The 20888-nt window shown below is 32.6% G+C and overlaps 1 protein-coding gene across 1 annotated transcript; it reads right to left on the bottom strand.

Moving 5' to 3' along the window:
* Positions 1-12352: 12352 nt before the first annotated feature.
* Positions 12353-20004, bottom strand: LOC18100418 (protein tesmin/TSO1-like CXC 5). The gene is made up of 8 exons (XM_024602764.2): positions 19279-20004; positions 18433-18540; positions 17681-17858; positions 16457-16816; positions 16029-16132; positions 15856-15950; positions 13761-14174; positions 12353-12982 (listed from the first exon to the last, which is right to left on the bottom strand). The coding sequence occupies exons 1-8, from the start codon at positions 19542-19544 to the stop codon at positions 12738-12740; spliced, it is 1770 nt and encodes a 589-aa protein (XP_024458532.1). The 5' UTR covers positions 19545-20004; the 3' UTR covers positions 12353-12737.
* Between the last annotated feature and the right edge of the window lie 884 nt (positions 20005-20888).

A 20888-nucleotide genomic window follows, 5' to 3' on the forward strand; every position in this document is an offset into this window, starting at 1 on the left:
TGATGTAATATGATTTAGGGTACTTAAAGAATTGGCAAAGTAAAATATGTGATTATGTGTAAGTAATGATGGGAAAAAAAAACAGAGAGATAAAAAGAAAAGAAAATGGGCTATCAAGGGTGACACCATACACACACGTTTGTGTGTGTGTGTATGTGTGTGTGGGTGTGTGTGGATTAAGGAACTAAGTGATTTGATGATGAATCTTATAGATTATAGTTGATGTTGAAGTTAGCAATTGATAAAGATTGGAAAAAAGGATGATTTAACTTCATACATGTGATTGTTGATGTTAATGAGGTTGTAATGTAAAGTTATTTGTGAAACATATAACTTGAGATAGGTGATGATGTGTTTGTATTTATTCATAAAATGAAAGCATATTATTTAAAAGACAATGAAAATAAATGAGTAATGTGAGATAGTTATAAGAAAAGTTGAAGGAAAATACATATCTACCGTAAAGAAGAGTTGGATTAAACTAGTATGGATATGGACAAAATTGGTAGTCTAAAAATTTTATATGAAAATTGTGTTGAGCATTACACGCGCGCGCGCGTGAGATTAATGATTCAGTGTGAAATTAAATTTCATATAGATTGAAGAATTAAGTGAATAAATCTTTAAAGGTAACTATGGTTATGAAAAATACATGGGTGTAGGAAATTGTAAGATTTCCTTGTTATTAAAGTGAAAATTTTGGATTTAATGAGAATTGAAGTGGAATTTCAATGATAGTTGAAGTATTTATAATGATGATGTTTCCTGTTGGAACAAATGAGATTGACGGTTTAGGATAGTAGAAGAGGATACCATTATGAGCACAGACTCCACGTAGGTACTTGACATATTGATACATTTATATCAAATTAAATAACTATAATTTTAATAAATGTGGTATGTTTCTTCTTTAATATTAATTGATATGAGTGAAACTAGTTATCTGATAATGGGACTAGTGTCCAGTATTGGATGAAAAAACTAGTTATCTGATAATGAAGCTAGTGCTCAGTAAGGGACAGTGGAATTAGCTATCCTATAATGAAGCTAGTGCCCGGAAATGGATAATGGAACTAGTAATTCTGTAATAGAGCTAGTGTCTGGTAATAGGTAATGGAACTAGTTAACCAGTGATGAGACTAGTACCTAGTAATTGGGTGTTGAAATATGTTAACTAGTAACTAGGATTATGCTCGGTAATGGGCTAGTAGCATCAGTTTTGGAATAACCAGAACATATGACTTAGCAAAATGATTCAATAAGACCATAAAGTAGATTGAATTTTGAAATATTAATCCTTTTGTAATGTAAATTTACGTGTGTAAATAATGTCAAGATTTATGATATTTGTATTACTTTTGATAAGAATTCCTTATTAGGCTTTTCTAATATTATGAATTCTTTTAGTACATTAGGATTAGGAATGCATAAATTTATTTTATTATGTTTCCATATGAATTTGTCTAACGTATTGTAATTGTTTATTAATTGTGAAAATTGAATTATGAAATATGATGTGTTTGATATTTGGATTAGATATTTTTTATTTCGTTGATATTATGATGTGAGATAAAGCCTAGGATGGTTAAACTATGATTGTGATGTGAATTGTGATATTAAAGAAGTTGTTGATAACTTGGTATGGTTCAAAGGTAGAGAAAACACTGCTGAAGGTTTGGTAGAAATATTGTCAATTCATAAAAAAATAAATGCTTCACTAAAAGTTAATTAATGAATGAAAGGAAAAATAATAAAAATGTATGATTCTACTCCAACCAGTTGACTGATTGGGTTTGTTAATTTATCCAATCGACCGCTTGATGGAATGAACAATTAAAATTGTTACTACTCAATCAATCGATAGAATTGGTCGACCATTTGATCATCTAGTAAGAGAAATCTGAGAATTATTAGAGGAATCGGTCGACTAAATAGTTGGACCCAATTAATCTAGTCAACCATTAAAGTGACAGTAGACTGTCATAAAAAAAAAAATTACCTTGTTTTTTAAATTGTCAAAAAGGAAATCATATGGAAATTGTATTTGAAAGTTAGGGTTGTTACAGTATAACTAAGAATTAAAGGTATTGGAAAAGAACTTGGACCCGTTTTTATAGCGAAACAAGAACCTGAAGTAAGCGAAGATGTCACAAGGTCAGTTATACCTTGATAAGTCAATTGTTGATCTATGTCCCAATAAATAAAAAAAGTGTTGCATCACACAAAACACAAGTTTATTCAAAACATCATGGCTGCTGAATTTTGCAGCAAAGAAAACAATATATAGTCCTTCTAAATAATCTTAGTTTACCCTTTTTGAGTTGCAAACTAATGGGCTCAGGCTAATAATCAGCTAGCACAAGCTTAATACCTAAAAAAGTTATAAAACAATGATTCTAGACTAAAACTAACCTAAACTAAAACACAAACTCTAAACCGAAAGTAAATATTTAACTAATGGAATAAAAAAAACAAATAAAACCTTAAAATAAGTCAGATTAATACAAAGAAGTAAACCCAAAAGTAATATGCCATTAAATACTTCAGCCCTCATTTCCCTATATAACTAGGATAAATAAAGAATCTTGTAAGAAAAAGATTTTGAAACATTAAGAAATCTTTATCAAACTTAAAAACTATGTTGTTGCCAATTAAAAATCTCTAGAGAACTAGGAAACTCCAAAAAATAAATTACTAAGTATCCTTGCATTACGAGGAAAAGTGATGCAATCCTGGTTATGACATCAAATGATAAATTACGAGTGTCCACTGGGTCTATTACAAGGCCTAAAATAAAGTAGATCCAAGAGGAGTTCAATGAGTTCAGTTAAGAGGCTTGGGTTAAAAAAGTTCAAATCTAGTCTAGACCTTTTTCTACTTTTTGGATTATATCAGAAGCTACAAGAGGAGTTTGGATGCGATTCTAATTAGGTTGGCAACTAGACATCTATTCTTTCTAATTATATATGGTAGGCGTGGTAATTCATTCGGATGAGAGAAAACATTGTATTTGAAGTTGGGCCTCTAATCTACCAGCAAAGTGCAAAAACAAAAAAAAACGACATTGTTTGCTTAAGAGTTATAGATTCCATTCACTACAAGTTGCCTTTAATGCTATTGGAAACTTATGTGGCAACCTTTGGATTACTTATTTTATAAGGATTTCATATCAAACAAGAAAAATTAATTAACTCGAAACTAATTCTTAATTTACAAGGCAATAGGCTTTTGTTTAATAAGGATTCTTCAACAATTACTTCTCTTGGGTATTTTTAACTATCATATGCAGTAAATGGTGAAAAATAATTTTAGACTATTTTTTATTTTTATTATTTTAAACCTTATTTTAATTATTTTGAGTTTTATTTAAATTGGGTGCATGTTTAACCCATTAGTTTTAGGGTTTACATATAAATACTCTTATGTAAGGATTTTTATTTAGTTGATGAATTTATATCTACAAGTTACCTCATATTATGTGCTTTTTTCTTTTTGAGTGGTTACGTGATTCTTATACTAAATTATTGGTTGAACTTACAAACTTTTTGAAGGATTAATCAATTTCATTGTGATTTATACTTCTTCTCCTTATAGGCATAAGATGGGGGTGATCAATTGCATACCGCTTTAGTTATAATTTTGGCTCTTCAAGACAAGGTTCTTGTTGTGTCAAGTTGCATACTTTATTCAAACCTCAAATTAGAAATCTAAGGGATAATTTTGCATTAAAAAGATTTATCTTCTAATAGGAAGTTTACAAGTCATAAGACAACAAATAACAAAATCCACATTGCATCTGCTGACCTATATCGTAAGACCTTCCTAAACTCCAATTAACTTAAAATTATAACCTAATACAGAATAATATATACAGGAATTTCTATTTAAGCCTGATCCAACTAGCAGATTGATAGTTATGCTCAATAATGTAAAACCAGTTACTAGGCAAAATTACACTAGAATATGAATTTCCTTGCTCAACATTTTCTTGGATCATACTATTCCCTCTCTTTTAAAGATGATTCATCATTGAATCTATAACATGAATAACACCTTTTAAAGGAAACAAACCACCATCAACCTAAAACAAAGGATCACCATTAAAACCATGCATAATCTTGTTAGTAAAGAAATATTATGAATAAACCTTTCCTTCATATATATATACTCTCATTTTCAGTAATATTCTCCTTTTTAAGCTTCAATCGATGCTCATAAACTTACTTAGGTGTTAAAGAAATAAGAATTATAGACTTTTTATCTTTCACAAAAAAAAAAGTTTTATTCTTAAACCCGTCATGCATAACTTTCCGATCATATTTCCAAGGCCTACCCAACAACAAATGACTAGCATACATAGGCACAACATCACATAACACCTCATCATAATACTTTCAATAGAAAATGTAACTAAAATCTGTTTAAGCACTTTCACCTCTCCACAATCATTCAACCACTACAATTTATTTGGGACAAGGTGTTTTTAGCATACAAGTTCAATTTATCCACCAAATCAGTAATAGTCATATTAATGCAACTCTTACTATCAATAATCATATTGCATACCTTATCATGAATATGACACCTCATATGAAAGATGTCATCTCATTGCTCCTCCAAATCTCCCAACTTAGCTTACAAATTCAGTGCTTGTTTCACCACAAGTGCTTTATCCTCAATCGGATACTCAACACAATCATCACTAGCATTCTCAAGCAAAGGCATTTCCTACTCATCACTAATCTCCTCATCGATCACAACCTCACCATGTTCTTTCACAACCATACCTCATTTATTTATACACTAAGAAGCAATATGACGAACTTTAAAACAATAAAAGCATTTTATGTCATAATTATAAGATACAAGTTTTAACTTTACCTCTACTATTGGTGAAGATATTCCTTCTCTTTTGGAGTCTCGGATATCTACTCCATATTCGGTGAAGATTGGGCAACCCCCCATATTAGCCTTAAAATTAAGTTTCCAAGGTGACAAAGAACCTAACAGTTGGCTTGGATGTGAACCACCTTTACGCTTGAGCTATCTCTCGATTTTTGTTGTCATATGCACCATATCCTCCAACTCCATATAGTGTTACAACTCCATAATATTCACAATCTCGCGATTCATCCCATTTAAGAATCTAGCTATAATGGCCTCCCTATTCTCTACTAAATTAGCATGAACCATCATGATCTCCATCTTTTTATGGTAGTCATCAACATTCTTTGTACCTGGCTCAAACATTACAACTTTTAGTATAAATCCTTATAATAATGATTAGAGATAAATCGTCCTTGTAATAGCCATCGTGATCTCCATCTTTTTATGGTAGTCATCAACATTCTTTGTAATAGCGTTCCCAAAAAATTTATTTTTTTTTTTGCTAAAATTTAATATGGTTTGTATGTTTTGGATCATTTTGATGTGTTAATGTCAAAAATGATTTTTAAAAAATGAAAAAACATCATTGGCATGCATTTCGGCACAAAAAGTTATTTGAAAAGCAACCGCTACCACACTGCCAAACATGTTCTTCATCTCCTTCCAAGTCTCAACATGCCTCTCATGATTTCTTTTATGACTCAACACAAGCTGATCCCACCTCACAATGACATAGTCCATGAACTCAATTACGACAAGCTTAATCTTTTTACCATTTAAATAGTTATGACAATAAAAAAATATGAGCTACATCTTATTCTCCCACTCTAAATACATCTCGAGATCATTTTTACCTTGAAAAAAGGAATTTTCATCTTAATGCTACCTAAATTCCTATCTACCTCATCACGATACTCAAAATTATCCAAATCATCTCTTTTTTGACCCAACGACACATCTCTCCTAACTCCCCCACACCTAGGGTTTCTAGGTTGCCTAAACTAATCTTCTTGGCCAAAAGGTACACTATCATAATTCTCATCACCTATCTCAAAAAATTAATCATCAACAATGGGGCTAACACGCCTTCCATGCCTTCTAACATTGTTTCTATCCTGATTAGCCTTATTTCACAAACCATCAATTTTATTATTACATCTCTCATTTCTCTCTATCCTATCCTTCAAATTCCTTATGATGTAGAAACCTCTCGAGATACGCCAAAATCATATTTGAACAGTTTGGAACTTGACCCAACAAGAACCTGCTTTGAAGAACCAAAATTATATACAATGATCACTTCCACCCTACACATATAAAGAGACATAAATTAGTAGTATAAAGTCACAATGAAATTGATCAATCCTTTGAAGAGTTTGCAAGTTCAATCAAGAACTAAGTATAGAAATCACTCAACCACATAAAAAGATAGCAAGAATGCAGATAACTTTATTAAAAATAGTCTTTTTCAAAATGTCTCTATAAAAGAGTATTTATACTAAAAATTATCTTAAGTCTAATGAGATATCCCTAATGAATATGGATAAACCTAATAATAAAAATAAAATAAAATAAAATAATAATAATAATAATAATAACAATAATAATAATAATAATCTAATGAACTCAAATTTAAATAAAGGTCAGGAATTTTTAATAGAATACATAAAAATATTGTGTGATTTAAAATACCAAAATAAATCAACAAATAGTTTTATTGTTTTGCATGCATCACGGGTTTAATAAAAGGTTTATTAAAGCCATGGGGATTTTTTCTAAGTTTCAAAAAAACCAATGTTTATTTTTAATATCAAGGATTATGAAATTATACATAAGATGTATTCTCGGAATTAAAAAAAACAAAATACAAAAGATATGTTTCGACTCTAGAATGACTAGGCTTAACTCGTAAAGCCATGGTCCACTCTACTGAGGTGGACCTACTTTAACTAATAGATAAATCAATGATTAAAAAAACATAATAGTGTCTTATTAATAGTCAGATAAATAAACAATGCAGCTTATTTTAGGTAGGGTGTACTAAGGGGGATATTGTCCTCCCTATACACAATCAGTCTCTTTATCCAGACTCTGAAGACCAATTAGAGTTATTAGTGACTAAAATATTAGGTGGCAGCTCTAAACCTTTTTAACTAATAAAGGATAAGAACTCCTTACTCTTTCCACCCACATCCAAAAATATAATCCAAGAGGATGATCGTTGCAACACCATATATATGCGACAATAAGTACATGATTTTAAATTCTACATATACATATTTGTGCACTAAGAATGCATAGAAGATCAAAGATTCAATGGTGGCAAGTTTGGCTGAAAATTCAAAAAAAAAAGGTGATGATGCCAGATCTGCTCACGCATAATGTTGTGTCAAGTGCAGCACCTGAGGCACTGTTGCGCCACCAGCAGCGATGCTAAATTTTTCAGCACTCGCTGTTGGCGTGAGAGGCAGCAAACCATGGGCGGCTGCCCTGTCAGGTGCAATACCAGCAGCCTTGCGCGAGGGAGCAACCTCACACTACTATGCTCAACCTGTTGCAACGACAAGAAGAAGAAGGGGTACAATTTACGATTCTACCCCTTCAACCTTTTTAGGGTTTTTTAAGGTTGTAACTAATATCTAATTACCTTTAGGTATTTTGGAGCTAAAATTACTATTTTAGCCCTTCATATATAAAATAATGATTTTATATTAAAATTCAAACCCTAAATTAAATTAATTATAGAATTAATTTTCCTAATTAGATTAGGATTAAATTAAAATGTTTAATATGATTTTTTGACTTTTATGATATCATGATGGGATTAAGATTTATTGAATTAAATGGTTTAATGTGATTAGTTTTCTTGTTAAATTTTGAAAAGTTGTTTTTAAAAGAAAATTTAAATTAAATGAAATTTATTATGTTTGAGAAATTATCAAATTAGATTTGATTTAATATTTCTAATGTTAGAAATATTATTTAAAAAAATTACACATAAAACCAATTATTAGAATTAAAGCATGCAATAATTTTATTATGCATATTAATATGTTATTACGCATGATGAATGATTATAGACATTAAAAACCGATGTGATTGTGCTATTTAATGGTTGTAATTTTATTAAATAGGATCTATGTATCTTATCTTGTCTCTATTTTTTCTTCTGGGTTATATTTCTTTTCTCATCTAATTGCTCTTGAATTTAATTCAAGGTTTCTTAATTAATTATGTAAATATTATGTAATTTAAAAATATAGGAATTTAGATAGGAAATAATTGTATAATCCAAGACGAAGAAAGAAATGACAATGAAGGCTACAACCGAAGTGCTTGCAATTAACTTATGAAGACTTGCTCCAACTATTTAAGATTTGACTATTTAATTTTCTTCAATGGCTCGGGAGAATTAACTTAGATATGTCCATAATCATCCAATTAGAATGGCATACTAAGGGTATATGTTTATATATAAATTGTTATGTATGGAATATATATCTGTTATACCATATTTTGAATGAGACCTGTTTAATTAATAAATATCTCATTAATATATTAAGTACATGTTGAGAACATGAATAGTTTTCTTCCAATTTTATATGCATAAAACTAGAGTTCTATTTATGGATAATTTGTTGAGTCACTCAAGGTTACCATTAATCGAATATGTTTAATCGAACATGCCATGCATCAATAATACAAAGACCCCTCATGGAAACTGTGAATGACATGTTGCTCATAATTTATAAGCCCACCAATTACTTGAAAGTAATATATAATATTTATTCCAATAGATGACTTGAAGCTATGAACTTCATATACTAACCAAGTTTAGAACTTGGTAGATCCACCTAAAAGGGATAAAATCTAATAGATCTAGTGAGACTTTAAAAGAAAGACTAATATGAAAGGCAATGTACAAATATACTATGCAAGCTTTAAGGAGTAGGAATATCCAATTTTGATGGTATAATCAACAGATTTGATTTTATCAAAAATATGGATAAACCTTGTGTTTACAAAAGATTAGGAATGATATCGTTTTCCTAGTATTATATATAGATGACATATTTAAAAATGACATATCTTTTATTTAATCAATAAAGTTTTGGTTGTGCAAGAATTTCTCCATAAAAAATTTAAGAGAACTAGCCTATATATTGAATATAGAAATCTATATAGATAGATCTAGAAGGTTGTTTAAATTGTCTCAATCCATGCATATAGACTAGATGCTAAAATAACTTAGCATGGAAAAATCTAAAATGTATTTCTTGTCTATTTTGCATGGAACACCTTCCTCCAAAAACATGTGTTTTAAGACACATAATGAGATATATATATATGATGGAAATGGTATCTTATACTTAGCTATAGGATTCATCAATAGAGAAGATAAACTAGAAGTTCAAAATTGTTTGAATTAAGATTTTTTTCAATATTTGAAAAAATAGTAAATATCAGTCAATATATGTTTTACTCTAAATGGTAGTGCTCTGAGTTGAAAGAAATACAAATAAGAGAGCGCAACTAATATTACAACTAAATAAGAGTACACCTCCACGTTTAAGAAAACAAAGAGATTGTTTGAATAAAAAAATTCATCAATGAACTAGGTTGGTTCCTAGCACTGTTGAGAGCATAATTGATTCTACAACTGAATAAGAGTACTCCTCCACATTTAAAGAAACAAAGAAGTTGTTTGGATAAAAAAATTCATTAATGAACTAGGTTAGTTCCTAGCATTGTTGATTCAGTTGCCCTGTACTGTAAAAACAATGGAGTCATTGCATAAGCAAAGAAACCAATATCTCATCAATGATCCACACAAGTACTTAATAAATTTCATTTGATTTGATAAATCAATAAAATGAAAGATGTAAAGATAGAGTGAGTACCCACTAAAGAGAATCTAGAAGATCATCTTATTAAGTCACTATCCATGTAGAAGCATTAATGTTACATTGAGCAATATAGTATTACATACATGAGCGATTGACTTTAGTGCAAGTGGGAAATTGTTAGTTTAATATGTCTTGTAGCCAATCTATTGGTTACACGTGGCATTGTTATATTTATGTAAATACATATTTATTATTAATAAAAGCTTAATTTATATTTATGTAGCCAGTCTATTGGTTACACGTGGCATTGTTATATTTATGTAAATACATATTTATTATTAATAAAAGCTTAATTTATCTTTAATATTCATATAATATTAGATTAATGAATCTAAAGTAAAGATAAAGTCCATGAGATAAAAATGTTTTACAAAGAAAATTATAAAGTTGTTATAATTATGAGATTCTTATTGCATCAAATCATTGTTCCTAAAATGTTCCTAGTCGATGCTCTCTTAAATACTGGATATTCATTATAGCCGTAAGAATTGATACATATTATATTCTTTCTTTTTATGAAAGGAAGCAGTAGTTCTCATAAGCTGAGGTATAATAGATACCTAAAACTAATATGTAGGTGTCTGTCTTAAGACATGGACATTGAATTGACTTGCATAAAAGTTTCATATGGAAAGATCGCATATGTCTATAGAAAGGCTCACGTGATGGTTGTGTAAGTGATCCTTAGACTTGAGATCATTAAGTCATCTTATATAGAGAATGTTATACTTTGATCCTATTACATATTATCTTAAACGAGGTAACAAAATGGCAGACATTGGGTATAACATAAACTATATGAAAGTGTTTGAGTGATCAAGAGAGAATTCTTCACCCTAGGTGAATTAAAGAAAATATTTCATCTATTCTCAAATAGTATTGACTGAGAAATCCTTGGCAAAGGAGAAATGAGATTTGAAAAAAGTTTCAAATCTTATTCAAACGATCAATAACTATTATGTAGAGAATAAACATGATTTAACATGGAAGATATACTTCATGCTTTTATATTAAATCAAATCATTATTGATGAAAAAACATTAACTACAATGAGAAACTAGTTATTAAAAGGTTAAGTCAAACCAATAATGACTTTTCTAATATTTAGAAATCATGACATATTGTTAGACAATGCATCTGATCTTCAAATATAAATTAATCAATTATTAAATTAATAATAAATTAGAATTATTTAATTTATTTAATTATAATTATAATTTATATTTAGGTTAACATATTAGTTAGAAATTAGTTATAAATTATACTGAAATTATTTAATTAAGTATAACTTGATTTAAATATATTTTAGAAATTAAATACTTAAATATAATTAATACAATGATTATATTTCTAGACCTAAAAAAATCAAGTAAGAATTTGATTAAATTGATTTTTAAAATTATCCTAAATTAATAAATGAATATTATTCAGGAGACAAATTAATATTTTGTCAATTATAAGGTTTTTCAAATTTTCCTATAAATAGTAAATTATACTTCTTATTTAGTATGGTTGTCTGTTAGACAAAAAAACTAAATAAACACAATATTAAAGTTAGCACTCTAAGCATAACAATCCCTCTCCTAAAGATTTAGGAGATTTTTCACGAATAGTTCACGTGAATTACCATTGGAAACTAGACAATTGAACGGCTTGTGGTTGATGACAATTCAACCTTTAAGAAATTATTTAAAACAAAAAAAAAAATTAGATCTTCAGATAATAAATCTCTCTACAACTCTAGATCTATCCAACAGGATATTAAATACTCTTGAATAACTTTGTTTCATAGTTTAATATTCACAAAACCAACTAACTTCACAAAAAGTGCAGGCCATCTAATTTTTATGCACCTCTATACTCCTCACCATCGGCCCTCATGAAATTTTCATCTCTTTCAACCTTCTCTTTCTCCATCTACATTTTTGCAACATTCGACTTGTTTTGGTTATGCTGAGAAGGTGGGTTTAGGCCAAATGGGTCAAAATCTTTTTTATTTTTCACAGTATAACTGTCTGACTTTGAAGACCACATTAATGATCAATTCCTTGATTCCATCTCGTCTACATACCAGCTGTTGCTAAAAGTAAAATCACATACGGGAAACAACCTACTGGTAATGTAGGCATAAAAGGCCACCAACTAAGGGCTGTTTATTTTTAAAACATGCCAAAAGTAACCAGAAAGTTTAGTAACATTTCCCTTATCTATTTTTAAAAGTCAAATTCAAAACCAGAAACAGAAAGCTTGTTGGGTTTTTTTTTTCCAAAGACGTGAAAAACCAACAGTCCATTGTCGAAATACCTCGAAACAAAAGTGGTTGACAAAAATTATAACAATGAATTCATAAGCTTGATTGTATTCAAAACCAATCAAGTTTTCTGTTTCCAGAAACTGCGAAGGATATCAAACCCCTTAACTTTTTGACAAAGGCAACCCCATCCTATGAAAAATAACCAGTATTGAATGTAGAAACTAGACTGCAGAGACAATCAGCAAGTAGGAACAGGATCACTACACTAACAGGAAAAAATGTTTCTGCTTTTAGTTCAAGGATCAAACTTGAAATTTCATATTCCATTAAAAATCATAAAGTTGCTCTTTGCTTTTAACAATGTAAATAGAACAAGAAAATCCCTAGTATCTAAAGATACAATCTATGATGGTAACTGCAAGTAATCATAGAAACCATATCCTGTGCATTTGTAAGGCTCGGCAACTTATACCACTGGATTTGAATTATGGTTGAAACAGAAACACTATGTAATATATTAATTACGAGGGCAATAAATCCAATCCTGGTCAGTTCCAACAACCAGGCCCAAATACTACCTAGAGACTGCATCAGCATTGAAGTCAGAATGAGCATTGTAGTAGTATTGCAGAGGTTCTGTAGCGTACCTTGGGCCAGTCTTCAGAGCTAAAATGTCTTTACATTTCTTTTCAAGACTTCAGCTTGTTATCTCCATTTTGTGGGAGGCTAGGAATTTTTTTAAGATCACTGCTAGAGGTGGCAACTATAGAAGTAACCATCTGGGGTGGTTTGGCAGTTGCTGGAACTTTAACAACCCCATTGCTAAAGGGTCCCTGTTGACTCCCTGTTCGAGTTCTGGTATTTGCTAAACCTGTGCTGGGTGGACCTTTTTCATTCCCCAGCTCAGTTCTGGCTAATGATGAACACTTCGTTTCTGTTGAAATTTCACAATATTTGAAGCAATTAAAAGATATAATTCACTAATTATAAGAACATAGATCACAACTATGAATCTGAAATTCATGGCACCTTACAATGGTGCAGCTAAAGACAACCCTTGTAATCAGAAAGCCCAAACCATCACAATTGACTAACGGAAAAGGTAAGTTACATAACATGTGGCATATGTAATTACAAGCTGATTGCAGTTAATTGCACATCCACAGGAGTACACCCTAAAGGCAAGTTACATAACTAGTAGCATATGTAATCACAGTGGCTGATTGTAGTTAATTGCACATCCACAGGAGTACACCCTAAAGGTTTGACCTTCCAACTCCAACTATGGAGGTCCTGAGTTCAAAACTTCAAAGCCAATGGAGAACATGTGTGTGGTTTAAGGGGTGGAAGAGGGCTATCCCATTGTAACCCTAGGCCCAATGCGCCTCCTAATGTAAGAAACAAATTCTAGTAAATGCAACTTTCTGATTGCAAAGAGGCTATTTGTCTTTTGTACACTACGAGAAAACAACTATCTGTAACTTCCATTAAGGTGACATATTTTCAAATTTAACAAAGTAACAATAAGAATTAAAAAGCAATGTTTATTTTGGATAAATGTTTGATAAAATAGACAACTTAGCAATATGTATTAGGACATACTAGTTTCTTGTCATTAAACGTGAGTATATCATCTAAAAATACTAGACCTGGCATTTCCCTTTTCTAGAACCATTAGTGTGTAAAAATTTGGCAAAAGGAGAGAAACTTGCCTTTTATTTCCCCGAATGTGATGAGCCTATTAAGGCAATCTCGAAACTTCATTAAAACAATTCTTTCTTGCTCTGCATGAGCCTCTGTCATGCCTTGTCCACAAGGCAGTTGTGAAGAACTGTCGCAGCCATGGCCCATCAACCCATTGGGGGAAGCAGCAGCCATAAAGATCGTATCTTGTTCATCGCACATCAATGCCATAGTCCCAGGAGACATTGGCCTTCCTTTTGGCATATCAACACCATCTAAGCTGGAATCGTCAAGGCCTCCTTCATGGTTTGCACTCGAACAATCATTAGAAACAATTTTATCAGCATCAATTTCCTTCTGGCTCTGCAACCTTTCTTGGGTAGATGAAGCAAGAAAAGTGTCTCTTTGATCTTCTACTCGCTTTTTCATTGAATTTCTTTGGTCTGGACATACAAGAATTTCAAAGGAAAACCCAATCATTAGATATTGGTTGCAGTACTCGCATTTCTTGTTTCATAACATGTCAACATTCTCAAGGAACACCCATTTGTCAGACCAGCTATAGCTCTGTACAATTCAGTGTTTATTTTTCAAGAATAGAATAAGGCTACAGAGTATTTACAATGGACAAGTAGTTGCACTTTTTAGTATATCTAATTAGTTAGGAGTGCTTGGTTTACCATAAAAATTTTGCAAATAGTAACAAATATGAAGCTGACTGCTTCTCACATGGTGGAGGAAATGTGATAAACTACATCAAGTCCCAGCCCCTCCTGTAGCAAACCAACTTTTTGAAAATCTCAGACATAGAGGTTTAAACATCACAAGCTAACCCTGGGAACATAGCTCAAAAAGAAGAGCAGTAGCAAACCAAACTGGACACAGATAATCTAGTCAGTTTTTTGAAAATACACATTCAGAAGAAAGTTGCCGGCTTGAAAAGAGCAGAATATTAAGGACAGGGAAAAGAACATATAAAAAAGTGCAGACATGCATGGCCACAAGCATCTCATAAAACTTTTGGAGACCAAGAAGGGATGCAGCATGGGAACAGAACACTTGTTATATGGAGTATCGAGTGGAAAGCAGACATGGAAGATATCTTCTGTTGCAGGTGAATAATGGAGCAACCTGTATGAGAATTGGAGGGGGGGGTTTGGGGGGTTGACAGCTTTAAATGATCTGGGAAATTCTATCGCTGACTTGTTAGAGAAGGCTCAGAAAGCTGAATGCGTGCAGCTCAGCCAAACTAAGGGATACACTTGTTAGAATAAGTCAGCAGTTGGAAAATATAATCAAGAGTTCTAATAAATAAAGCATGGAAAACAAATTTGAGCTATTCTGATACTCAAATCAAAGGAACATCATGCAAATGAACAAATGCAATATAAAGCATAAAAGAACATGTTGTCCTTGAACATTCTGAACCAGTGGCTTGAATATGTTGAAGCTGTGAGTGGTAGCTTGCTTAACAGGGGATCAGCTAGTTCTACTGTGACTGCTTCTGCAATTAGGAGCTGGTGTGTTCCTGCTCAAGGTTTTTTCATTTGTAAGGTGAATGCCTCTTGGAATAATCAGTCACCCAGTGGTGGTTCGGGAATGGTTTTGCTTGATAGTCAAGGCTCTTTTGTAGCTGTGGACCTATTTTCTGCAAGTGTGTTTCTAATCCAAAGATTATGGAGGCTTTAGCTATTAAGGAAGCTCTTTCCTGGTTAATAGAAAAGGGTTGGCATAATATGGTAATTGAGTGCAATTGTTTGGATCTCATAAAGGAAATTAATCACGACGGACCAGTCTCATGGGATATAGAGCTCATAGTTTTTTGCATCTTACATCTCAGGCAGCTGGTTGGTGTTTCTGGGTGCTACTATGATTATAGAACTGGAAATAAAGCAGCTGACATCATTGCTAAGCTAGTGATTCGAGATACAAATGTTAGGGAAATTTTCAATAATCCTCTTCCAAGTAATTATACTGTCCTTTTGGAGGATTTGCAGTGCCTTTGTATATTTGTTGTACCAGTTAATTTTTCAAGAAATGAAAATTCTATCATTGTTTTTTTATAAAGAAAAAAAACATTCTGAACGAGTAAAAACAATTTAACATATATGAGCATTGTTACACCTGAAAGCGTCTTGGCAGCTTCTCCTGACAGAACCACTAAAACTGAGCAAAGTTCTTTTAAGTCCTGTGATTGGATAATGTCTGCCAAGAGAGACCTGCAATCATGACATGAAAGTTAGTTTTGTGAACATGAATATTGGTAATGTTTTCATGAAGACAAACAGCCACTATACCTGTATGTGATTTTTGATGAGCCCAATGTTGTAGTGTTACCAGCTCGAGCAACAGGATTAGAAGGCAATGGAGAGGAGGGTGCAGCAGGCCTGATGTGGCTAGCCTGTGAATGCAAAAAACACACAGTAACACTGTCATGTGCTATAGACCAGTACCCAAATATGATTATTCAGTACGAAATCAAAGGATCCAACAAATAGCAATAAGGATGTAATTTGCAAACTTGAACTGCAACTCAGGGACAGAAGAAGCTAGTTTTATGATTATGTCTATCTTCTTCTTCCCGGTTCGTCTCTATAAACTAATAGCTTATTCTATGCATCAAATTGTAAACTGCTTAGATTAGGTAACTCTTACAAAATCATCATTGCATATAAAAAATTCTCTTCGATACAGAATTAACCAAATATGCTATGAGGACATTTACCTGTTGAAAATGTCCAAGCCTGTGAAATGACGGATCCTTGACTGTCTGCCCAAAGAAAAGCTCCTGACCTTTTCTCTTCCTAGATACAGGCAGGGAAGCATAGCCAGAAGATCCAATAGCCCCAGTTATTGCAGCATTTGCAGCCTGTTGAATATATGCCATGTTGTTGCCATGGTCACCATGAAAGAGAGCCTGTCTCTCTTCGCTTCCTTCAAAATTCTTGCAGTCCATGCATTTACAATTTTCAGAACAAAGAATGTTTGCTTGGAAACATTCACAGTACTTTTTGAGACATCCAGATTTCTTGCAGTGACATCCCTTATTGTGCTTTACAAACACCAATCCTTCCCCAGTCTCTTCCTGCAATTGTTTCCAACCATTTCATATGATGGCCAACAACACCAGAAAAAAGTTGGATCTCATAAAAAATAAAAAATAAATAAAAACACCTCCAATGAATTCTAAACGAAGGTACTTCATTTAAATTCAACAATAACAAGCAATGAGTTTTTACCTATGCATCTATCATAATGGTGTTCTGCAATTTTCTTAATGAATAAATTCCACATAAATGAAACAAACTCCACATTAAAAAGTTCAGCACATGAGGATTTATTTCAGTGAAAAATTCATAGGGAAAAGGTTTGATATCTACTGAATATTTTGATAGATGAAGTTCTATTAATAATGAAAATGAGCAGAATAACAAAATAAAGATAAGTCATCCATCAATGAAAGGATGGAAAACAAAGAGAACTAGAGTATAAGAACCCCCCGACAATGAACCCTCGAATATGATTCCACTGTCTGGGACAAAATTATTTGGCAATTTCATACTGAAAATGGCATTCAAGACAAAAAGGAAATAATAAAAGGATTGTCAATTTTTTTTATTGTTGCAAATTATGTCGCATCTCAAGTAGTGCAACACTTTCATGCACAAAGCAAAAGGTAAAAAGACAACCACCACTCAAAACCTTCACAATCAAAGATAAAATGTAACTATAGCTTCAGATACAAAATATCTCATTTAAATTACATCAAAAAATGGAAAAGAGATACAGAGGGGTATCCTGGCTCCTGTTCCAACAAGAAATGAGGAAAAGCAAAGACAAAGGAATGGCTATATATGATAAAGGCTCCCATTTGAAGTAAATATTTGGTTAATAAACTTCATAAAAGCATTCAGCTGAAAAGTAGTCTATGTAGGTTTAACCAACGTACCCGACTATCCCGTGTTCCATGTGGGCTGCTTGCAATTTTTGGCCTGAATGCATTTGGATTACGCTCTAAAGTTGCTTCGACAGCTTCTCGCCTGGCAGCCTCATTTTCAACATTGTTATAACAATTAACGCAATTGCACCCATCACAGTATGTTCCAGAGGCAAAGCACTCACAATAACTGCTCAGGACATGAAAAAATTATATATCAGTAAATATCTTGTGCCAGTCAGTGCAGTACAAGAATTGACATAATATTGTTACCAGAAAACCAGGAAAGTTAGCAAACCCGAAATCCATTAAACAGAAATTGCTAGGGTATCATGTGACTGAAGCACAGAAAGCAGGCCCCATAATTTAAAAATGATTCAAGCAAGCTGCCTGGGTGTTGTTCTAGGCAATATTTCTACATTTATGAAAATCATTTCACGCATAAAGCATGAGATGAGTAGTACCAGGCCTCCAGTGTTGCACGTAAACGTGTACTTTCTGGATATAAGAATGGAAAACGAGTTCAAAATTGTTTCTTTTTCTGTTGAAATAAGACTCTATAACAAGTTGACACCTGTAACTCCATTTTTCAAATTCTTAAATAGAAAAGCAAGCCAGCAGTAAATCCCACGACCAAATTAAGTAGTACCAAGATATATTTGATTTAAATTTCATCGGAAAAGAAAACAGCAATACATTGACTCTAAAGCAGAACAGAATATCATCCCATGGAAGAAACATTACTAAGATGATGATGTACTTACAGCTTTAAGCACCGAGAGTGTTTACAGTTGCACTGTTTTTGCTTCTTCGGAGTGCCATCTTTCAATTCAGCATTCAGTCTTGGTCTTGATTTTGGTGATTCTGGTTTCCTGGATATAAGGAGAAAAAAGAAAAGAAAAGAGCAGTCTTAGACTCTTAGGAAAGAAATAATGGATGAAAGAATGAAAGAAAGTCATAATGGAAAACGAATTGTGTGTCTTGACCAATGGTAGCAAAGTAACTGTGTGTCTGTCTCTACCAAAACTTCTCTCAACTTCATTTTCAGAGCATTTATTCACTAAAGGCATCTAATTTGAAAAGGTATGGACCTGTATACACAGAAATATCTTCACCGATAGAAAAAAGAAAATAAATGCAATAGCAAGGAATCACATTTACAAGAATGTTTCATTTCTTTCACTACTCAATGGGGGGGAATAGAATTCCTTTCTTATAATCTAATTCGAAGATGACCTCAACAAAACATCAGGCCCATTATCCCTGGATCAAAGAAAACTAAGCAAACTCTCTTTGGAAAAAAAAAATTAAAAACTGCACCTCTGCAAAAAATAAAAAGGAAATTTAGAATTAATGGGAGAAAGAGCAGTGAAGAACAGTGACAAGAACCCTCAAAAATTCGCAAAGATGACAACTTTGCAACTCCGAAATCAAAACTTTCAAACAAAAACTCCAATCAAGCCCACAAAATGGTAAATTTCCCATTTGTTTGACATCAATTCTTCCAAATGAAAACTTGCAAGATTCAGTAATTTACCCAGTAAAATCCACATATACAATCTCACAAGGCAGTTTTTTTTTCTTTTCAAAAATATCAAACTTTAACTCACACGGCCCTCGCTGCTGGCTGCTGCTGCGTCTGCTGTTGCGGTGCCACTGGAATCGAAACCACCTGTGGTTGCGGTTGTGGGTGAGGCTGCGGCTGCGGCTGGCACTGCGCGGACGCCGGGGTAACCACCACAGGCGATGGTTGCAATTCAGGAAGGACACCCTGTGTGAAATCTAGCTGTCTGGCTAGCTTTTTGGCCGGAAAATCTGCAGTCTCCGATTGCTGCAGCTTTTTTGGAGGGAATTCGCTTCCCTCACTTTCCCCCATCTATTTTCAAAATAATCTCCAAATCACCCCTGTCCAGATTCTTTATAAGTAAATAAATATAATAATGAGTTTCCCTCTCAATAATTACACAGACTCGTCCCCAATTCTCAAACCTTCAGATCCAGAAAATGAACATAAATCATCCAAAACACACAATTACTCATCAAATGAGCGATTAATGAGCTCAAACAAAAATCGAACAAATAAAAAAAATATTTACAAACAACTTTGATCCAGAAAACGAAGAGAGATAGAGAGAAAAGGACTGTAGGGTAGCAAAAGGGGGGCTTTTCGGCTTTGGCTTTGGTTTTGGTTTTGGTTTTGGTTTGCTTGGTGTTCTTCTCCCTTGGTGTGTGTCTCCCCCCCTCTCTCAAGTGATTTTGAAATTCAATTTTTCTTCTTGTATTGAATGGTTGGATTTCAGTTTTATTTCTAATCTGACGCTTTTCCTTCAATTCAATGATCTGACGGTCGCATTTCATAGAAAGAGAATCAGGTTACATAGTTTCGCCGTTTGATTAATTTAAGATATAAAAATTTCCATGGTGTGGGAGTCGAGTTGTGTAATAGGATAGCTAGTGTACGCTACAGTGCAGGACGTGAAGAATTTGTAATCCACGTGAAGACAAGATGAGTTGGCAATGTGTGATTGGATGGTTGGGTTATGAGAGGAAGGGTGAAAAAAAGAGGAGGGGATTTTTTAATGGGTGAAATGTGTAAAATAAAATAAAATAAAATTGGCGCTAAAGAGGTTGTCGTTGACACTTACTTTTTCTCGAGGTGGAGGTTAGGTTAAGTTTGTTTTACGATGTTTTCATTTGGTGACACATTTACTAAAAGTAATGGTGTACTTTCTTTTTTATTTGGCACTAATGGACGGACAAGATTTGTTTTAGATACGGAGGAATAACAACAACGTACGAAAAAATTGTCTGATGCTTTCTCTGCTATCAGCAAAATTGAAAGGAATTTCGTTAACAAATTAGAAATATAAAAACTTCCCCAGCATTCTTCTTTTTTCTTAAGACTAGTTTAAGTTGGTTGGATTAAAATTCTTTTCACCTTATAAAAAATAGTTTATGCAAATAAAAAATTATTTAGCATTGATATTAAACTTTGTCAAGCGGGTCAACTTTGAAACCTACCAATCCATCTTCTCATCTAGCACGGATTTAAAATTAAATCGTGTGGAAATTATCCTGACATGACTTGGTCAACTTGACATGTCAAAAACAACTCTGATGAATGGGAAAAAATATGGTGTGGCTTTAAAAAGAAATTCAAGATGACACTTTTTTTAATAATATATTTGAACGAGCCGAGCTTCTTGAGACCTATCAAACT

Source organism: Populus trichocarpa, chromosome 6 (genome assembly GCF_000002775.5).
Source record: "Populus trichocarpa isolate Nisqually-1 chromosome 6, P.trichocarpa_v4.1, whole genome shotgun sequence".
In the NCBI taxonomy this organism is placed as follows: Eukaryota; Viridiplantae; Streptophyta; class Magnoliopsida; order Malpighiales; family Salicaceae; genus Populus; species Populus trichocarpa.

Coding starts and splice junctions, on each gene's coding strand:
- LOC18100418 (XM_024602764.2), bottom strand. CDS start 19,544: ATGGGGGAAAGTGAGGGAAGCGAATTCCCTCCAAAAAAGCTGCAGCAA. Junction 17,859..18,432: donor CACTCTCGGTGCTTAAAGCT/GTAAGTACATCA, acceptor TGTCCTGAGCAG/TTATTGTGAGTGCTTTGCCT. Junction 15,951..16,028: donor TCATCAAAAATCACATACAG/GTATAGTGGCTG, acceptor TCATGATTGCAG/GTCTCTCTTGGCAGACATTA.